At 47.4% G+C, this 20,271-nt stretch overlaps 1 protein-coding gene across 1 annotated transcript; it reads left to right on the top strand.

The window, feature by feature from the left end:
- Window positions 1-1,284: 1,284 nt before the first annotated feature.
- TVP23A (trans-golgi network vesicle protein 23 homolog A) lies at window positions 1,285-19,743 on the top strand. The gene is made up of 8 exons (XM_054995019.1): window positions 1,285-1,310; window positions 7,108-7,187; window positions 10,783-10,927; window positions 12,905-12,994; window positions 14,427-14,555; window positions 15,723-15,851; window positions 18,628-18,688; window positions 19,674-19,743. Exons 1-7 carry the CDS (start codon window positions 1,302-1,304, stop codon window positions 18,676-18,678), a joined length of 633 nt encoding a protein of 210 aa, XP_054850994.1. The 5' UTR covers window positions 1,285-1,301; the 3' UTR covers window positions 18,679-18,688; window positions 19,674-19,743.
- Window positions 19,744-20,271: the final 528 nt, after the last annotated feature.

Below are 20,271 nucleotides of genomic sequence, written 5' to 3'. Positions count from 1 at the left end.
TATTCCAGGACACCAAAATACTGGACAACACTTCCAACTACTTTGTCAGGCTGCACAGGGAAGCCATTGAAATTCACAAGCATAAGCAAAACTTCAACAGGAAAGAAGAAACCTTAAGAATGAACAGAGCATGGTTTCCAGTTCTGAAAAACACCAGGCTAACAAAACATTCTATCCCCGACAATAGCCCTGCAGAGAAGATTAGCACATCAAGCACCAATCCATATGCAAAAGAACCTCCTCAGGATACAGTGAAGCCTCCCGCCATTAGCATTCCACACCCTGGGAAACTCTTACAGGATGACTCAGCTCAGTCCCACCCCTTCTGAGTAGATATAAATGACCTGCCACATCTTTTCCACACTATGACACTGAGAGATCTCTATCTTTTGGTGCTACACCTCTGAAGATGCCAGCCACAGCTGCTGGCGAAACGTCAGGAACTACAATGCCAAGACCACGGCAATACAGCCCGGAAAACCCACAACAACCATAGAACTGCAGTTCTTTCGCCTTGACTCCTATGCCTGTAACTGCAGCCCGAGGGACTCAATACAAATATGCCAGAGATACTGCTGCTTCTTTTTTTTAGGAAAGGAAAAGTGTCATGTGCTGACTTGCTCCGCATGGCAGGCTGCCGTGGAAAGCCCACTGCAGTCCACAAGGTAGCAATTAGGGTTGCCAGTCTCCAGGTAGTGGCTGGAGATCTCCTGGAATTACAACTGGTCTCCAGGCCACAGAGGTCAGTTCACCTGGAGAAAATGGCCACTTTGGGGAGCGGACTCTATGGAATTATGCCATGCCAAGGTCCTTTCCCTCCCCAAACCCCACTTTCTCCAGGTTTCTCCAGGTTTCACCCCCCAGATCTCCAGGAATTTCCCTACTTGGAGCTGGCAACCCTAGTAGCAATAGTGCCATTTGAATCTTTAAATCAAATTTCTGTGTTAGCATATCCGTGTGTTTCTGAGAAACAGAGATTTCTGATTGCTCTTAGAAGGCCTTGATCTTGTGGACTCCAGAATGACTGTCTAACAACAGCAACACCTCGCCTCCAGCAGACCCCAATTCTCTCCTCAAGGTGCTTGTCCTTAGCCTGTCACCTCTTTTCTCCAAAGCCAATTTCTTATAGCCAAGCCACAAAGCTTTTTCTATGATTTCCCTATTCCACTTTCTCCCTTTCAGGCCCTGCCGGATCTAACCTGTATCCCTCTTCTGTCTCCATAGCAACAAGCCAGGAAGGAAGTCAGATGCAGCAGCATCACATCCGCAGAGGCAAGGCAAGGAGGCAGCCAGACAGGAGGATGAAGCTGGTGAGGAAGAGGGGGAGAGGGAGGAATGCCCAGGGGATAAAGGGCGTGAGATTATTATGGGGGGTTCTGGGGGTGTCTTTAGGGGCTTATGTGGGGAAACGGTATTATTGCATGAGAATGAGAGCGCCTGAGAGGCTGGAAGGGAAATGTCTGGGGCATGTGTGTGTGTGGTTGCGGGGGGATTTATGAGCAAAAAGGTGAGGGGAAATGATGGTCCCCCAAGCTTGTATGGGGGGATGGAGGTGTCAGTCGAACACCCAGAGGGCAAGGAAGAATTTGGAGACACAAGGGGTAGGATGTAGAAACAGGGAACCAAGGAGGCCAGCAGAAGTTAGATTAGGATCCAGGAGAGCCAGGTTCAAATCCCCATTCTGCTATGGTGGAAGCTCACTGTGTGACCTTGGGCCAATCATGCTCTCTCAGCCTAACCTACTTCATAGGGTTGTTGTGAAGATAATATGGAGGAGAGGAGAAGGATGTAAGCTGCTTTGGGTCCTTGCCAGGGAGAAAGGTGGGGTATAAATGAAGTAAAATAAATAAGAGAAAGGAATGGGGTTTGATGAGGGCATTAGCAGAATAGCTACATCTCAAGATTTGAAGCCTCCAAGGGAAGGAATTCAAACTCAGGGCTAGTGGGCTGAATTAAGGGAGGGGGCAGTCCATTGGCTGAGTGCTTTTACTATTCACAGCAACGCACACCCATAAGACTGCGGTGCACTGCACCCATCTCAGTAGCCATCACCCCTTCCCAGGCTCCGCCTAGCCAACTCCAGGTGTGAACTGCTAGAAACCTGAAGTCCTAATATCGGGGAAACGGGTGTTAATGGCAGGGTTCATTTGGGTGTGGAGTAGGGTTACCAATCTCCAGGTGAGGCCTGAAGTTCTCCCAGAGCTACAATCAATCTCCAGATTACAGGGATCAGTACTCTTGGAGGAAATGGCAGCTTTGGGAAAGTAGACTCTGTGATATGGTAGGCTGTATGCAATGGAAGACATAGAGAGGCTATAGGAGAGTGGACTCTATAGCATCACATCCCCTCTGAGCCTTCTTCCCTCCCCAAAACTCCATCCCTCCAATACAGTGCCTCAAATCTCCGAATTTCCCAAGCTGGAGCTGGCAACCCTAGGTCCGCAGTGGGCCTGTCCATAAACCCTGAACAGCAGTGGGGCTCAAGACAACTGCAGGTGCCAATCAGTGTTCTGGGCTGGCATCAGAGTTTAACGGTGCTAGGAATACCACTGCAGAAGCTGGGGCATGGGTGACTGAGGGCAGCCCCCAGTTCTGCTGCCAGCCAACATGGGACTCATCCAGTCTCTTATATTTTAGAGTTTACCCTGGAGCAAGTGGGAAAGCACAAGGTATGGTGCTGCCAATGGCTGGTGTTTCACACAAGCTGGCCTGGCTTGCTCTAGTTGTCCAAAGGCTGTAGAATGCAATCTGCATTAGCCTCATTTTGCAGTTGGCCCACTTTTTGATTTATCTCTAAAACATATACCCCATGCTGCTGCTGAAAAATGCGCAGGGTAGCTTATTACACATTAACAATAAGGCAGCTGCAATGGGTAAAAGAGACGGACCCCCTTGCTCCAAACAAACTGTGTATAACTTAAAAGAGCAGCACGAGTCAAAAAAACCCAGTTTCAAGAAACCAAAGACTGACTAAACATTAAATTAAAAACGGGCATAAAATCAACTTAACCTGCTCTTTCCTCCCTCAATCCCCTCCCTCCTCCCCAGGGCCCATTTTAAGCATCCTGTACACTGACAAGCATTAATTGCTTTTGAGTACTTCTGACGGGTGCAAAGAGGACAGGGATATTTGCTGTAGGTTCTATTCATATTCCATTTTCTTATTTCCTACTCTCTTAAAAATTCAAAATATTAATTGCTTGCTGGGAAGACGTTCCCTTCCTCAAAGATTACCTCTTTGATTACTTAAATTGGCCAGATCAACTTTTTCCAAGCTGCATGAGACCATGATTGATTCCTGTACATCCCACCAGATATTTTGCAAAATGGTTTCCCATTAATGTTCTGGTCAGGAACTGGTCCCTGGCAGATTCCAATTCCCAAATACTCAGCTGAACTTCCTGGTTTTGGAATAAAGTGCCTGCTTTACCATTTCATGTTATAGCATTTTCATGGGTCAGAACCCACTTCTGCCCACTTCCATTGGGCACAGAAATTCCCACCCCAGCCCTCCCCCCTTTTCCCTCGTCAACACAAGCCACGTGCCAGAAGGGTCCCCTTTCCAAGCATACATTGCCAATCATGCATGATCCCTGGAGGCTTCCGTCCTCTTGTATCCTCCACACAACAGAGAGCCCCTTATCAGCTACACTTCAAAAGCAAATTTAAATAAAATGTTTTTATAGTCCATACATGGCCTGTAAATAATCTCCCATTGGAATCTGGAGTTCTCTTGGAGTTACAATTTATTTCCAGACTGCAGAGTTCAGTTCTCCTGGAGGAAAAGGCACCTTGGGAGGGCAGACTCTGTAGTATACTGTAGAGTGAAGGAGAAAGGCCCTTTTCACACCAAGCGCCAGGAATCGATATTGACGATCCCGCTATCAGGTTGGTTGTTTTCACAATTTCACGAGCCGTTGTGCTTCCTTGCGTTTCCAGATGTTCCCATTCATGAGCGCCAGAGGATGTGCTCGCGTCGTGGGTGACAACAGCATATTCCCGCCCATTTCCTTTAAAAAAAACCTGGCACCATATTTTGCGCTATTGCGCAATTTCGCCCTTTCCGAAATCTGCCCCATGATTGGTTTGGGCCAATTTTTGCCATTTTCACACCAAATTAGAGCCTGCTTTGTGCTGTGAACTTCTATCAAAGAATCTGCCATTGCTAGGTTGAAAGACACCACTGGACTCACGCAAAATTGGAACCACAGAGCTGTTTTGGCCCATGTTAGAGCATTTGCGCACATCACTGGGAAAATATGAACGTGCTGGAAGCGTCCGCATGCAGCTGCACTTTCGCGGTAGTGCTAAAACAGTGGACCGAGTATTGGGGGAAATTAAAAAGGGGGGGCCACAAGGAGTGCTCAAAGGCTTGCGGGACCCCTTGCACTTGGCAGGAAATCGCCACCAAAAGGCTAGAAGGCGGGGAGCGGAAGTGGGAAGTCCCAAGCACAGAAAGCGCCATTAAGCGTTACCGACTGCTCTCACGCAGGTGAAAAACGCGCGAAGAGTGGGACAACAAGCGGAATAAGGGCTGCGCAACGATTATGGGCATGCACGGGTATTTACTGTTCTTGTTTCAGCATGAGGCGCTATCGTGGCGCTATGATGGCATTTGGGGGGGCCAGTGTGAAAAGGGCCAAACTAAAGTCCTAGAGTGACATCCTTCCTCCCCCAGGCACTGTTCTAAACCTCCAGAAATTTCCCAAACCAGAGCAACCATATCTAGAAGGTCAGGGCTCAGACTATAGTTGATTCTATCTGGCCACAACTCAAAATGCCCAAATCTGAATTCTAGTCAATCTCAGCCCATAATTGGAAGAGTTTGCACCTGAAAGAAGGAACTTCCTTATTGGTTAAGAACTTCTAGCTAAGACCAGGAGTGAGAAGGGGCTGGGAAAAACTTTCAGAGCTGTTCGCAGAAATAGAAAAAGGCTTGCATCATATCCTGAACTTCCAGAATTCAAATGCAAAATGCATTGTGTTATTATTCTCTATGGAGGCAGTGTGGCATCTCTGTCTCTGCTTGACAAGATCTCTTCTCTGACTGTCTGGATCCATTTATTCTTGTGTGCAGAGAGCAAAAAGGGCATCTATCATGATAGATGGTGAGCAGTGGAATAAGCCCCTGGCAGTCTAGCTGATATTAAGAAGTCTCATAGGGGTGCCAACTCCAGCCTGGGAAATTCTTGGCGATATGGGAGCCGTGCCTGCAAAGAGGGGAATTTGGTGAGATATTTCACCTACTGTAGAATCTATGGTAGATTCTGCCCTCCGAAGCTGCCGTTTTCTCCAAGGGAACTGATCTCCGCACCCTGGAGATCAGTTGCAAATACGGAAGAACATCTGGCTCCACCTGGAGGTTGGCGATCCAATGTATTAGTGTAGACTAGGTAGTTAGGAGAATGGAGTTGACTTCTGGGCTTGCTGTAGAGCCTGGTGCCTGTTGCTGGAGAGAAGGGGGCTGTTTGTGAGCAAGACGCAGCCTACTCCCCAAGGCCCGGCGTCTCATTGCCCAGGAGGGTCTGTGGCTGATCCTCTGGAGGGGTTTTAGCTGAGACCTGGTGGGCCTGTTTCTCCCCGAGTACCAGTATAGCTTTCACAATCTCTTTCTTCACTTTCTTGGGTTGCTATTGTCATTTTAAGAATGCCTGGTGTGAAATAAATGGATGGATGAATAGACAGGGAGATGCTTGATGTTGTTTCCACAGAAACAGATTTGCTTTAGGAGGCACCAGAGTACCTGCAAAGCACTCCTTTTTTGCAGGAAGTGGTGAGGACCCCCCCTTTGAAATGCAGCTAATCCCCACACAAAGGGGCTCAGTTATGATGGACGCCATCAACCAACGGCCAAATGTCTCTTTCAGACTTAACTGTGTGCCAGGGCAACCGTCGCTTTTTGAGGGGCAGAGCGTAGAAGCTCCAGAAGAGGCTTTGAGAGCAGGATATTATTCCTCCCTAACTACCTTGTGCTTTTATTATTTATTTATGTCATTTATGGTCCGCCTTTCTCACTGAGACTCAAGGTGTATTACACAGTGTGAGAGTCATACAGTCAGTATCAAGGACCATTTCCATAAACAATGCCGTAGGGTAAATAAACACAAGTTTACAGGCGTAACATTAGCAAGAATCCAATACAGAGCTGAAGGAATGCTGAAACAGAACATAAGCAATTCTAGGGATGACATAGGAGCACATATTTAAAGCAGTACATAAGGCAACATAGTGGTGAAGTCTATGGATGAATTCTATGGTCACTAACTTATCAGTGGAGCATCTGAGACCCCCTCCCTACAATACAAAAGCCTTTTTGAATAATTCAGTTTTGCATCGTTTGTAGAAGGCTAGGTGGATGGGGGCTTTCCTGACCTCCTCAGGCAGGCTGTTCCACAGGGTAGGGGCCACCACAGAGAAAGCCTGTGTACGGACTGCTGTTGATTTTGCCCATGTACAGGGTTGGCACCTGCAGGAGACCCTGTGCAGATGAGTGAAGTTGCCGTGGAGGAACATAGGGAGGGAGGCGGTCCCGTAGCCTGCTCCCCACTTCCTAACTGCAGTCAAGGCAGTTTACAACAAACTAAAAATGAAACCATGTTTTCACTCAAGGGTCAACGTTTTCTTTCTAAACGCTTGAGATGTAGGCTTTCAGTACCGGAGTGCCTTCCGCCCTGCAAGCAGCATTGCTTCCAGTGGGCTGAGAATCCTCCAGAGATTCTCTGCTGTTTCTCTCTCTTCCCTGCCACAGCAGATCCCAAAGCGTGACAGTAACTGGGAAGGGTAGAGCAGGCTGTCCCCCCATGCCTCCCATTTAATTAGGGTTGCTAACTCCAACTTGAGAGACTCCTGGAGATTTAGGGGCAAAACCTGCAGAAGGCTGTGTTTGGGGAGGCAAGCGAGATCACTGGGGGACACTCTAGGACTTCCATTTCTCCTAGACTGTATAGTATACCATAGAGCCCATTTCCAAAGGTGCTAGAGTTTCCAAGGGAAGTGAACATTCTAGTCTGGAGACCAGTTGCAATTCCAGGAAAGCCCCATGTCCCCCCTGGAGGTTGGCAACCTTCTGTTTAATGCCTATTAGCGGGTATGCTTTTTTCTTCGCAGACTTTAACAGACGATACTGAAGATGTCTCACTTGACTTTGGCAATGAGGAAGAGCTGGCGTTAAGGAAAGCAAAGATCAGGTAAAGCAGCGCCACTTCTCAAGCTTCTTGAAATGGGACCCATCTGTAAACTCACCCTACTTTTTGCAAAATAAATGCATGCTACTTTCCCCCTCCGCAAAATAAAATGCACAAATCTCACCTCAGTTAACACTGAACAACTTTATTTTTTATTTTTCATGTTTAGTATTCATTAGCAGCCCAATTTTCCCACCTTCCTCCTTCCGCCAGGCATTATGAATAAGGTTGCTGACCTCCAGGTGGCAGCTGGAGATCTCCTGGAATTACAATTGACATCCAGGCAACAGAGATCAATTCCCCTGGAGGAACTAGCTGCTTTGGAGAGCGGACCGCATGGCACCATATCCCACTGAGGTCTGTCCCCTCCGCAAACGCCACTATCTCCAGGCTCCAACCCCCCCACCCCGACCAAATCTCCAGGATTTTCCCAAAGTGGTGCTAGCAACCCTATGACTTACTTGCAGGAGCAGCATGACCCATTTTGGGGTCCTGTGACACCACAGTTTGAGAATCAAGGAAGTTCTCAAGGAGCAGTCCCTGTATGGGATTGAGATGTGATGAGACACAGTAACAATGCTGGCAATGAGGGCTTCATGCAACCTGAAGTCATTTTGGTAAATGACAACATTTCACCAGTTTTCTGACATTTACTGCAATGCACCTATTATCATAGATGTAATGGCTTAGATCTAAAAGGCCATCAACAGAGCTCTGCTCACAGAATGGCTCTTTCCCACAGCCCCTTTCCCTGAAATGCTGGTTCTTGGGACTGAGATGATAGTGTGGGGGTCAGCAATGGAGCACAAACACTGGCAAAAATTCCGCCTCGCATGACTGGAAGTATCCTTTGGTTCAAGGGAGTAGTCGGTTGATCCAAGCCAGAATATATATTTCTTGCCACCTCCCCTATGACCACATGATAGGGCAGGCTATACAGCTCTGTCATTTCCTCTTTCTACCACTGTACAGTTACAAGGGAAAGCCCAGCAGCAAACTTGCACAGTAAATCAACAATAAGCTGTCAGGTGCTGCTAACCCCATGTGTCCTGACGGTAGCTGTTTCCACACGGAAGCTGAGCAGGAGCTACCTCCTCTGAGCTGGTGGTCCATGCAATGTACAAGGCGAGCACAAGCCCCCTCCTCCCTTTGGGAATGAGAAGGGTCTTTTTCCAGAGCTAGTTTTGCTTCCCCTTTGCACCCCAGAATGGAAATCAGCAGAGGAGGCAAGATATAGGAGTTGCCAAAGCCAGGAAATAAGTTGTTTTTCTTTAAGAAGTTAAATCTATCACCCTTGTGATTCCGTCCCACACTCTTCATGGTTGCATCTGACAGAGGGGAAATCCAAGACAGGCTTTGTTCAACAAGCCACCATCCATAACAAGAGCATTGTCTAGACGGAACATGCTAGGCACAGAGAAGAGGAAGTGGGGAAATGCACATTCTCTTTCAGCAGTGGGTGTAGTGGGCCTCCAAAAGTCAATACATTCTTGCCTGCCCAGTATCCTGGGACAAAGATGTAGTGCCAAGGCCCCACAAACACAGGAGTTACAATATTAATAATAGGCAATGGAAGGCAGGGGCGAGACAGAGTGACGGGCACTATGCACACAACAACTGTGGACATCTCACTGCTCAGGCAAGAAAGCAAACGTGGCCCCAGGAGCAAATTTATACACACCCTCTTCTGCAGGAGAGCTAGAGAAAGTGTGACTGCACCTGACCCCGTGTGGTCTTTACATCCAGCCAATTCTCAGTTCGTTTCTCCTCTTTCTCTTTTCCAAACACAAACTGCCAAGCTCCTGTTTCTTCCAGTGTGCACTTGCACTCTCTCTCTCTCACATACACACAGCCCATGCCACAGTTGTCGGCTTTCAAGTGGGACCTGGAGATCTCCCAAAATGGCAACTGATCTACAGAATACAAAGATCAGTCCCCCTGAAGACAAGGGCTGCTTTGCAGGGTGGGCTGTATGGCATCACATCCCAGATGAGCTCCCTCCCCTCCTCAAACTCCAGCCCTCCCTATGCTTTGCCCCCCAATCTCCTGGAATTTCCCATCTTGGCGTTGCCAGTCCTACCCATACTCCTCAGCTTGCTGGGAGGAAAGTTCTTTGCCTTCTCCAAGCTCAGTTGGGTCCTTGAACCAAAGAGCTCTCTGGAGACCATCTCCTGACAATCAGCTCCCACAGAGGCACCCCCATTTGCAGCACTGAGACAGCAACTCCATCGCCTTCTGCAGGACTCAAGCAGCATCACCTGTCCCACTTTGGCCTATTGGGGGAAAGCAGCGCTTTCATCTGGTCTTCCAGCAGCCCCTTCTTTTAATCAGATTTGGTGTGTGTGTGTGTGTGTGTGTGTGTAGGCAGAGTCCCCCCACGCACATCCAGCAAGTCACCAGTTTGAGACCCATGACCTTTTGCATGAGACAGGAAGACAGGCGTGTGGTTTATCAGAACCGCCTCCTTCTAATGGGAGTCTCATGTCTGACCGGTGCCTCTTTTTTGCCATATGAGTGTGTGTGGTTCCTTCAAGTCATAGCTGACTTATGGTGACCACTTGGTGGCAATTTTCATGGCAAGAGACTATCAGAGGTGGTTTGCCATGGCCTGCCTCTGCAACCCTGGACTTCGTTGGAGGTATCCCATCCAATTACTAACCAAGGCTGACCCTGCTTAGCTTCTGAGAGCTGGTGAGATCTCAGGCTCACCTGGACTATTCAGGTCAGGGCCCTTTTTGCCATATAGACACACAAATAAAAGCCAGCCTTTCGGTCCTTGCCATGAATCCTCCAAACAAACCGGTATGAAAGAATGCTCAGCCACTTGGGCCTTGTTCTCTATGAGTCAACACAACCCACTGATTGCCAACTGGAGCTTGCCGCAGGGCTCTTTTCACCCTTGCCATTAGAACTGTGAGTTGCTCAGCTGTTGCCTGAACTCAGCAAGGGAGAGTCAGGGAAAGAATAGCCTGGATGTGATTTCACAGAAGCTGGGCACCTGGGGAACCTGAGTTAATGATTCATAGACTGGTATGAAGTTGGCTGCTTTTGAGCCAGACTGAATCTGGACAGGTGCTCATTTTTGTGCTAGTTCAGAAGAGATATGGACACAATTTTATTACCTAACCTGAAACCTGCTTCAAGTATTACAAGCCACCGTATAAATGCGGAAACGGCTATATCGTCTTGCCTGGCAGTAGATGGCTTTGAATACAGCCAACCAAACTTCAACTGAACTGCTGTGAATCTCTGCCTGGTGCACCTCTCTATAAAGTGGGTGCTCTGTGTTTCAAATCAGTCACGGGGAGCTTGAGAGGTCAGAATAGTAGGGACATCTTGTTCCTTTTCTGGCAGCCTGGCTAGGTTTTTTTGGGGTGGAGGCAAAGGTTTGCCAATTTGGAAGTGAGAGGGTGGGGCCCAATCGCTTCTCTCTGCTTGGCCAAAGTGTCACCATTTGAAGGAGGGGGTGCTTTGGGGAATATAGAGGAAAGGCTGCCATGATGCCCCCCCCCACTTCGCTGAAGCTTTCAAGCAGGCGCAAACCATCCCTATAGTCTCTTCTAACGCAACTGATGGGCATGCTGGATTGTTCTCTTAGGCACCCGCTGGCCACCTTCTTCCACCTCTTCTTCAGGGTGAGCGCAATCATGACCTACCTGTTCTGTGACTGGTTCAGCAAGAGCTTCATCGCTTGCTTTGTTGTCATCCTCTTGCTGCTGTCCTTTGACTTCTGGTCTGTGAAGGTAAGAATAGCCTGGGCTACCCCCGGAACCTGCTAATGTGCCACCTGGTTCCATTTGGCTTTTAGTTCAGAATCACAGGATTCAGGTGCGAGAAGACATCCTGGAGGAATGACTACAGCAGTCACCCAATTTTTAAAAAGCTGTAGTCAATTCATCCTCCCAGCTTTCAATAATTAATGGATTGTGTGATTTGTCATAAATGTGCATGTCAGTAAGAGAATGATTCTGAAGAACACAAGCACGCTTTCATCGTTAACGATGCACAAACATGCACCCTCTGAGAACATGCATTCCTTCCTGGTGGATTGGGAAAAGGCATACCTCTTTTAAGATGGCACCTGCAAGATTTGTAAATTCTTGTATTATAGAATAATTTCAGTGTTTTGAAAAATCATCTGCCTGGGTCCCCGGGGGTAGATTTTGACTTGATCTATTAACAAGGCACTGCAGTCCCAGTACTGACTGAACCTGGGATCCATTCTGCAGTCAGAGCAGATGCCGTACCACTGAGCCACAGCCTGTCCCCAGAACCTGCTCACATAGCAAGGTCTTTGGTCCATCTAGCTTAGTCTTGCTTCCTTTGACCGGCTTATCTGAGTTTTCAGCAGAAAAAGGTCTCAGCAGCCTGTGCATGACCCACAATGCTCATCTGAAATCCCCCAGACTTCTTTCCTCTCAACCTTCCAATAGATAGACTGTTTTCTGAATTTAAATGGAGAGCTTCCCACATGCATGTCAGCATGAGGCATTGTTTTGACAATGCTTCCTGTTGGCCTCAGGCCTAGATCAGTGACTCAGACAAGTTGCAACAGCCAGCCTCCCCTAAAGCTCTTACATCCTCAAGTGACCCAGTCATATCCAAATGTGGAGTTAGCTGCCTCTAGCTGAGGGCCATTGGGAAGACTGATGCCAAAGTGCAGAGAGGCAACAGGCACCCCATGCCATGGATGGTTGCTTTGGAAACCTTTAATGAATGAACTTATTTTGCACAGAAGATGCAGGCACCTTGGACAACTATGGAAATTACTGGCATAGATAAAATTGCAATGGCAACATTTGCCAAGTCTTCTTGCTCAGTATGCATCTCTTTGGGCATTGTGCTATGCAAGGCATTAGAGTCAACATTCCAACCAAGCAAACCTAGCCCTGTACAGTTCCCCCTTCTCTTCATTATCAAGGGGCTCTGTCAAAACCTCATCTCTGAGCCAAGTCTTGCAGCATGGTGGGTTTGTGTCGTCTGAAGAGTGCCTGTCCCCGCTCGGTAGGGGCAAGGAAGAGCGAGAGGAAGAGGAGGAGGCAGATGGTCTGCTCATGTAGCAGTTGGAGTGTCATGCTAGGATCTGGGAGGCCCCGGTTTGAATTCTCTGCCATGGAAGCTTGGATCAGTCACTTTCTCTCAGCCTAACCCAGGGCTTTTTTTCAGTGGGAATGAGGTGGAACGGAGTTCCAGCACCTCTTAAAAATGGTCACATGGCCGGTGGCCCCGCCCCCTGATCTCCAGACAGAGGGGAGCTTAGATTGCCCTCTGTGCTGCTCGGCGGCGCGGAGGGCAATCTAAACTCCCCTCTGTCCGGAGATCAGGGGGCGGGGCCACCGACCATGTGACCATTTTTGCCGAGGGTAATTTAAACTTTAAAAAACTTCCCTCTTGTTCCAGTTGACCCAAAGTGATGTCATTGTGTGGTCCTGGGAGCATAAGTGCACTTGTGTGGTCTTGACTTCCACCACCTCTTTTCCCAGAAAAAAAGCCCTGGCCTAACCTACCTAAAATAGAGATGAGGAGAATGTTGTGAGTTGCTGTAGGTCTCCATTGGGGAGAAAGGTGAGGTATAAATGAAGTAAATAAATAAACAGTGTGCACAATCTTGGGCATTAGCGCAATTTAAAACTACCACCAAAGAAAAAATCAGTTGACCCATAAAGCAAGGGGTCCTCCTCACAGAACCGTCTGCTGTTTTTTTTTATTTTGCCACTTAGAATGTCACTGGAAGGCTCCTGGTTGGCCTGCGCTGGTGGAACCAGATCGACGAAGATGGGAAAAGCCACTGGGTGTACGAAGCCAAAAAGGTATGTACCTCTTTAAAGGTGATTATTTCTTCAGGCAACAGGAGCGCTGCTGTCCTGAGGCAGAAAATGCATCACTCAGGAACCAGGAGGGTGGCGCTCTTGTTGGAGTGGACTCAGCCTGTACTGGAAATCGTCCGCAGTGGGGATAAAACCACCATCCTGCCCAGCGAGTCCCTTCAAGAGCTCCTCTGTTTTGCATCCCGCTATAACCTCTGTGAATTTATCGGCACTGATGTTTAATTTTACACATGGAACTTTTGCCCACAAGTACAGTCGAGAGGAATGTTTTTTGCTACAGTTAAGAGTTTTAATTGTAAAAGCTGATTAAACATTTTGAATGCCCACATGCCAAGGCAAGGCTCAGTGCTGCCCCAACTGTGTTCGTATCTCATAATCCAAGACAAACCGCATAAACTGTGCTGTAGAAGAGATGGGAAGTGGGAAGCGCTTGCCCCTTTGGTCTCACAGGACTTGCTTCATTGGTGCATCCTAAACCAATGGCTAGAGTTGAACTTAGGAAGCCCCTTAGGCTAATGTGAACTTTGCACTCAACTGCGCTGGCAGTTGCTTTATACAGAGTAAGGCCATGGTCTGCTCAGACTGGTAGCGGCTCCCCAGGGCCTGAGGCAGAGGTCTTTCACATCACCTATATCCTAATCAGGGCTTTTTTTCTGGGAAAAGAGGTGGCGGAACTCAGTGGGTTGCCCTCGGAGAAAATGGTCACATGGCTGGTGGCCCCGCCCCCCTGATCTCCAGGCAGAGGGGAGTTTAGATTGCCCTCCGTGCCGCTGAGCAGTCTAAACTCCGCTCTGTCTGGAGATCAGGGGGCGGGGCCACCAGCCATGTGAACATTTTCAAGAGGTTCTGGAACTCCGTTCCACCGCGTTTCCGCTAAAAAAAAGCCCTGATCCTAATCCTTTTCACTGGAGATGCTGCCGAGGATTAAACCTGGGACCTTCTGTCTTCCATCTCAGGAGAGCCACCTCAGGAGAGTCAAAGGAGAGCCACTTCCTCCCCAAGAGCCCTTTGCCCAACAGACACAATTTGGAACTAGGCTGACACAAACCACAAAGTGCCTCATTTGCCCTTCGATTTTAAACAAATTTGATTTTTATTCTGCTCTTCTAATCGGAAGAGAATCCTGGGAGGCTTGTCCATCTACATTGGAGCCGATACACTTACGGAGGTCTGCTTTCTGAATGTAAGTTTTTTTAAACAAACAGACAAAACAGATTAGGGGCCAAGATGACAGCCGCCACTTATAATAAACACAAAGGAAGTTTATAAGCCAGGATGAGGAAATGAATCTATATTCCTAGAATCAAGAGTGTACAGAGCAGTTTTTCTCATTTCTACTGAATGTTACATTATTTTTGTGCAATGTTTGCTGATGAGAACTCTTTTGCGTTAGTCAGCCCCTCTGTCTTTCTAGGTCCCTTCCAGCATAGCTGCCCCCACAGAAGTTGAGGCTCGGATCTTCTGGCTGGGGCTGATCATATGCCCCGTCATCTGGACCATTTTCTTTTTTAGCACGCTGTTTTCCTTGAAGCTGAAGTGGCTGGTAAGGCTGGGATGATCCTTTGGGCCAAGACTACAAATGATAGGAAAGGTTAGCTCTCTGCAGCTCTGATCCATCCAGGGTTACCAACCTCAAGGAGTGGCTGGAGGTCTTCTGGAATTACAATTGATCGCCAGACTACAGGGATCAGTTTCCCTTGGGAAAAAATGGGCAGTTTCAGAAGGCGTACTCTGTGAGATGCCAAATTCCTAGAGCGACATCACAGCCCCGATGAGCCTCTTCCCCAAACTCTGCTCTCACCTAGCACCACCCCCAAATCTCCAGGAATTTCTCAACCTGGAGTTGACAACCCTGTGCATGAGCACTCTCCACAGCTTTTAGGGCAAAGGTGCCCTCGAGGGGACCCAGCCATAGAACTCTCGAAGTATCTGTCGCTTGGTCCTTTGCTTCTCTTGTGGATGCCAAGAGCCTTACAGCAATGGAGTTGACATACAGAGATCCTCAACTCCAGCTGCTTCCCGACAGAGGCTTTCTCTCTGCCTTCGTTTCCAAACTGGAAGACCAAAGAGACTAAGGGAGGCAGCCAAGAGTATCACCCTTGACATCATATCCATCCTAAAATCTGCCCTCCCCAGGCACCACCTCCCAAATCTCCCAGCTAGAGATGGGCATGAAACAAAAAAACCCTGAACCATGTAATTCGTGGTTCATAGCATTCCATGGAAACTTGAACCACGAACTTCTGACCTTTTCCCAGTTCGTGGTTCATTATTCTGTGGCATTTCAACCACCCTGCGCCGGCTTCTGATGCCGGTGTGGGGTGTTTGAAACAGACAGCCCCTTTCTTCTGCTGCCTGGGCAGCGGGAGAACGGGGCTATCAGTTTCACAGAGCCCGCACTGGGTTCAGCTGCAGGGTCTGTGAAATGGACAGCCTCTTTTCCTGCTGCCCAGGCTGTCCGTTTCACAGACCCCAAGCTGGAACTGATGTGGGGTCTGTAAAATTTAAAACCCCGGGCAGCAGGAGAAATGGGCTTTCAGTTTCACAGACCCCGCGCTGGAACTGGCGCTTACTGGCGTTACTTGCAAAATGCACCCAGAAAATTAACCGTATGAACCCCGCTGGAACCTCCAGCCTCCCCCAGAGTAGTCTTTCCTGTCCCTTTGCTAAAGCATCAAGCGGAATCTACCATCCATCTGCTTTTCTGCAGGCACTTGTGATAGCCGGCATCGCCCTTCAAGCTGCTAACCTGTATGGCTACATCCACTGCAAATTAGGAGGATTAAAAAACCTCCACAAAATTGCCGGGAGGTTCCCAGCTCAGCAGATATTCCAGAAGGTGAGTCGGTTTGTCTCTTTTTAAAAAAAGTCTGTCACAGACCCTTGTCTGTTAAAGGAATTGACTGAACAACTTTGCAAAACATGTAGAGTGTTTATTGTCCCAGCAAATGTTCTCACTGTTCCATCCTTGGGGAAGAGAGAACTTTAAGCAGATGAGCAGATGCCCAGAAAAATCTCTTAACAAACAAGATTACACAGTTTTGATACATATATTCCTATGGGAAATTTCTTTTATGCGAGAGAAGTGCTCTCCTCATACCATCAAAGTGAAAGTTGGAAGGTATTGGTATGGTCATGTGGGTTTCATGTAATTGATCCGATCTAAGATGGCCACACCCAAGAGATCCCTGAAGCTCTCACGCTTGGGCTGAGTGAGACTAGAGCTTGGGTGAGAATAAATTGTATGTCATCTTTTAAATTTAAGATAGGACAAGGAGATGGTTCCCAGGCTTCTTGGTATGGTGATCTACAAGTCCAAATTTACTTTGTATGGTGACCTATCCAAAGCTGGTCCAAGAGATTAAGAAGGCACTGGGTGAGGGAGGGAGTTGAGGAGAGGCAGGAAGATGGCAGAGTGGCAAGTGCCTCAGTGCAGCACATCTCCCATAGCAGGTAGAGGGCAGTGAAACATAACAGGTGGCCAGGCAAGAGGTTGGACTGCCCAGCAGCAGTGCCAAGACAAAGCCTGCACTCTCACACACCCTCTCTCCCCTCCTCCTCTCACTTTCCCATGCGCTAAATATCTCTCACCCCCTCTCCAGCCTTTTCCCACCTTCCTCCTACTGTCATAAAGGCAGACAGCTTCCCCCACCCCCGCCCATTATTGTTGCAAAGGGGGGGCGGGCTAGGTGAGAATGTGAGAAACTAGAGAGGAAGGAGAGAAAGAGAAGGGTGTAAAGGGCAGGAGCCGCTATTAGGGATGGCTGGCCTGTGACCCACTTGCACACTTTGTGACCTGCTTTTGGGTCCTAACTGACAGGTTAGGAAACACAGGAATAAGGGTCACAATATATATATATATGCTCATCTGTTTTGGATTTCCTTGACATACGCAAGAGTTTTTGTATCATTTTGATTCTTTCATATCCAATAATTTCAAGAGAGTGATGAGACTGATTTTAAAGAAAAGTCCTAAAAGATAACAGAGTGATTATTGACTGGGCTGCAGTGTTTTCATTTGACACCTAGAAATAATAAACGCCTGACTCATCTTCAGTCAGAAGGCTGTTATCCTCCAACCTGGGGGTTAGAGCTTTGACATACACAAACAGTGCAATCCTAAGGAGAGTTACTCCAGTCTAAGCCCATTGACTTCAATGGGCTTAGTTTGGAGTAACTCTCCTTAGGATTGCACTGATTCTTCGTTTCTACATGCCTGTTTTGAAAGGAAAGCTTCCCTTATACTGCAACAGTCTATGAAACTACAGGATGGCTTACATCAAAATTTTAGAACAATATTAATAATAGTAAAATCTCCCCAAACAGCAGCCATAAAAACCCCACAATAAAATAAATAACAGCCAAAGCCAACAGCAGAAACCCACTCGACTCTCCCAAGCAAAGCCATCTCTCACTGAGAGAACAGGGGTAGAAGGCAAAGTAACCATCCCACAGCAGGACATTGCACAGCCGTGGCACAAGATGAACCCCACCTCCACTTAGAAATGTGAAGGCCTGGGGGGAAATGTTTCGGGAGGACTGAAAAAGACTCCCAAGAAATATTTTCACGTTTAGAATGCTTTTTAAAGACAAGGTGGGCATGTTGTAGACACATACAGTTCTTAAATGCAAGATGCAATTCTGCACCTAGCAGGATCCCTAATCTTCATGAGGGGAGCACGCAGGGCTTTCATGGCTTCTCAACTGCTGCAGGCCTTCGGCTGTCTTTTTGACCAGACCCTTCCCTTGTAGTTGGCCTTTTCACCTCTCCCTCAAACTCTCCAATTTAAGATTGGGTAACAAGCAACTCTAACTAGTAGCCACAGAATGAAGACGACAGCATGTAGCTGGAACTACATCTAGCTGTGCAGATATTATGTTGCTTACCACACAGCTTGTGCTTTCTGTTTAACTCCCATTTTTTTCTACTTTTCAGATAGCAAAAATTAAGGTGTATGTGCTAAGGTAGTATAGGGTGCATCAGTTTACAGCTTTCTCTCAAGTATTAGGTATATTTGCAATTTTGCTTGTAGAAAACTAAGGCTTTTCTCACTCCATAAATACGTCAAATATTGAAATTTTAACTGCCAAGTTACAAAGGATGCATTTTACGTAGTTAAAGCAGTAACAGTTTAGGTTTGATAGGACAGTAAATATCGCATAGTGCTCGTTATTTCAATTTTCCTCCAAATTTAAATCTCACCCCCCCCCCAAAACCCTGGAAATCCCCCCACCGTAAGTTCAAAATTTCCAGAAATTTCACATCTCTGTCTCTGTAACAGAGAACAAGTGGTGTAAAATAGCAACTCAGTAGGTAGTATTGAGTGAGCAAAGCACTTCTATGCCACAACAGAAGGGAAAGCTAGAGAGATTCAGACAGCATCAGTATACAACTCATTGTGAGGTGTTGCGGGGGAAACTACACAAAGTATGGGATTCTCTGCAGAAGGATCAATGAACACAGTACTCTCACATGCCAGAAGCAATGGCAAAAAGCCACAAGCCATGTGGCACAATGGTAGGAGCTGGTGGGTGGAGCACCAGATGCTTGTTCAGAACATGCTCTTGGTCCGAGGTGACAGGCCTAGACGCATGACGTTGCATTCTTTTTTCAGGACATGCCAGAGGGATTTCAGAAGACAGTTCTGAAGGGGATTGGAACATGAAAATCACAAGGTGAGCCAAAAAGATCCTGGGATCCAGAATCCAGACTGCATCTTTGTCCCAGAACTTGCAGTGAGAGGTCTGCTACTGCCTTTTCCTTTCACAGGCTGAAAGCATCATGTGCGTGCACATGCTCAAGACTATGCGTGCAAGAAGTTATTCTAGCCTCTTCCTCTTCTGGAGCATCCAACACACGGGAATCCCCTCCAAATAGCTCACCCCTAGCATAGAGTTGGGCAGTTTTGATTTGAGAGTGAGGAATTGAAAGCAGGCCAGAACATCACCTTCCTCTGCAATCAAATTAGCACTGAGTCCAGTAAACAAGGGTCCTTTCTTTGAGTAGTTGCTTTGCCAGCTGTCCCTAAATGGAAGCACGTTCTCTTTGCGCTGGTCTTAAGCCAAAGAGGGATTGGGCCCAATTCAGATTCCTTCTACGTGATCATTCCTCAATCCATGCCTGATCGGTTCATTTAGTAACACTGTAGACGAGGAAATATTGTGCACATTTAAGGGATGCCACTACTGGATGAAAACTGGCCTGTGGCCCAGCTAAGAACACAGGCAAATATACTACCTTCCGCCACTCTTTCACACCCTCACCATATTCAGATGCTGCGTTTTCCACAGTGCAATTGCCACCCACACCACAAGCCAGTGTGGTGGAAGGTAGAGTGATACTTTAAGAATTGAGGGAAGCCAGCATTCATGTCACAGTTCAACCACAAATCTTACAGTGGGGGGGACCTTGTGCCAGTCACTTTCTCTCTCAGCCTAACCTATCTAACAGGAATGCTGCAAAGATAAAACTGAAGGGGGGGGGAGAAGAACCATGCCCTGAGGTCTCTGGAGGAAGCGAGTGAGGTAAGAGACAGCAGATTTTGGTCACTGGCCTCCATTTCCTCCTCCCTTGACCAATCAAGAAACAGATTAGGAAACAATCCAGATTAGGAAACAATCCACCCAATATTTGCTCTTTGAATTTATTTTTTTGTTCCAGATTCCACTGGGTCAAATTGGCAGATGCCAAGGGGGATTTGCATTCTTGATATGAAACACCATCAACCACCAATGCAGCACAATGGTGGAACAGAGATGCCATTGTGAGAGGCTCTTGAAATGCAAATGGAATGTGCCAAAAGGTATGCATCTCTAATAAAAATAAAAATGCTACCTGCATAGTTTGTGTCTGGATTTAGTAGTGAGAACAGCTACTAAGCAAATCTAGTGGTTAAGCCCCTTTTCCTCTCAGGAAGCTGCAGACCAGCCAGCTGAAGCCAGTACTGAGGAGTCCCTGGCGTGCAATGGAATTTTTTTGGATGGGGTGATGGCTGGGATGGTGTTCAATACATGGCAACTGCTAAGAGGCAGGGAAGGCTTCCCTGGCTGAGATGGGAGAGTGTAAACCCTTCCAATTTCCTCCTCCCCCTTCTCTTTTCTGGCTCTTCTCATATTTGCTTTCACTTCTCATAGGGAGAGTCCCCCTCCCCACCTTTGGGCTGATGGTGGAACTTACATTGCAGCAACAGTTTCTTTTTTTTTTTGAAAATTTTTTTATTGGGTTAGAATATTGTTATTTTTACATTACATTCAATTTT

The sequence above is a fragment of the Eublepharis macularius genome, chromosome 12 (assembly GCF_028583425.1).
Source record: "Eublepharis macularius isolate TG4126 chromosome 12, MPM_Emac_v1.0, whole genome shotgun sequence".
NCBI lineage: Eukaryota > Metazoa > Chordata > Lepidosauria > Squamata > Eublepharidae > Eublepharis > Eublepharis macularius.
Note: the sequence above shows the minus strand (reverse complement) of the source record. Positions and strands in the feature narration are given on the sequence as shown.

Excerpts from the sequence above, each read along its gene's own strand:
- TVP23A (XM_054995019.1), top strand. Across the intron at positions 14,556-15,722 it reads CCTTGAAGCTGAAGTGGCTG|GCACTTGTGATAGCCGGCAT; the intron begins GTAAGGCTGGGA and ends GCTTTTCTGCAG. Across the intron at positions 15,852-18,627 it reads CTCAGCAGATATTCCAGAAG|GACATGCCAGAGGGATTTCA; the intron begins GTGAGTCGGTTT and ends TTCTTTTTTCAG.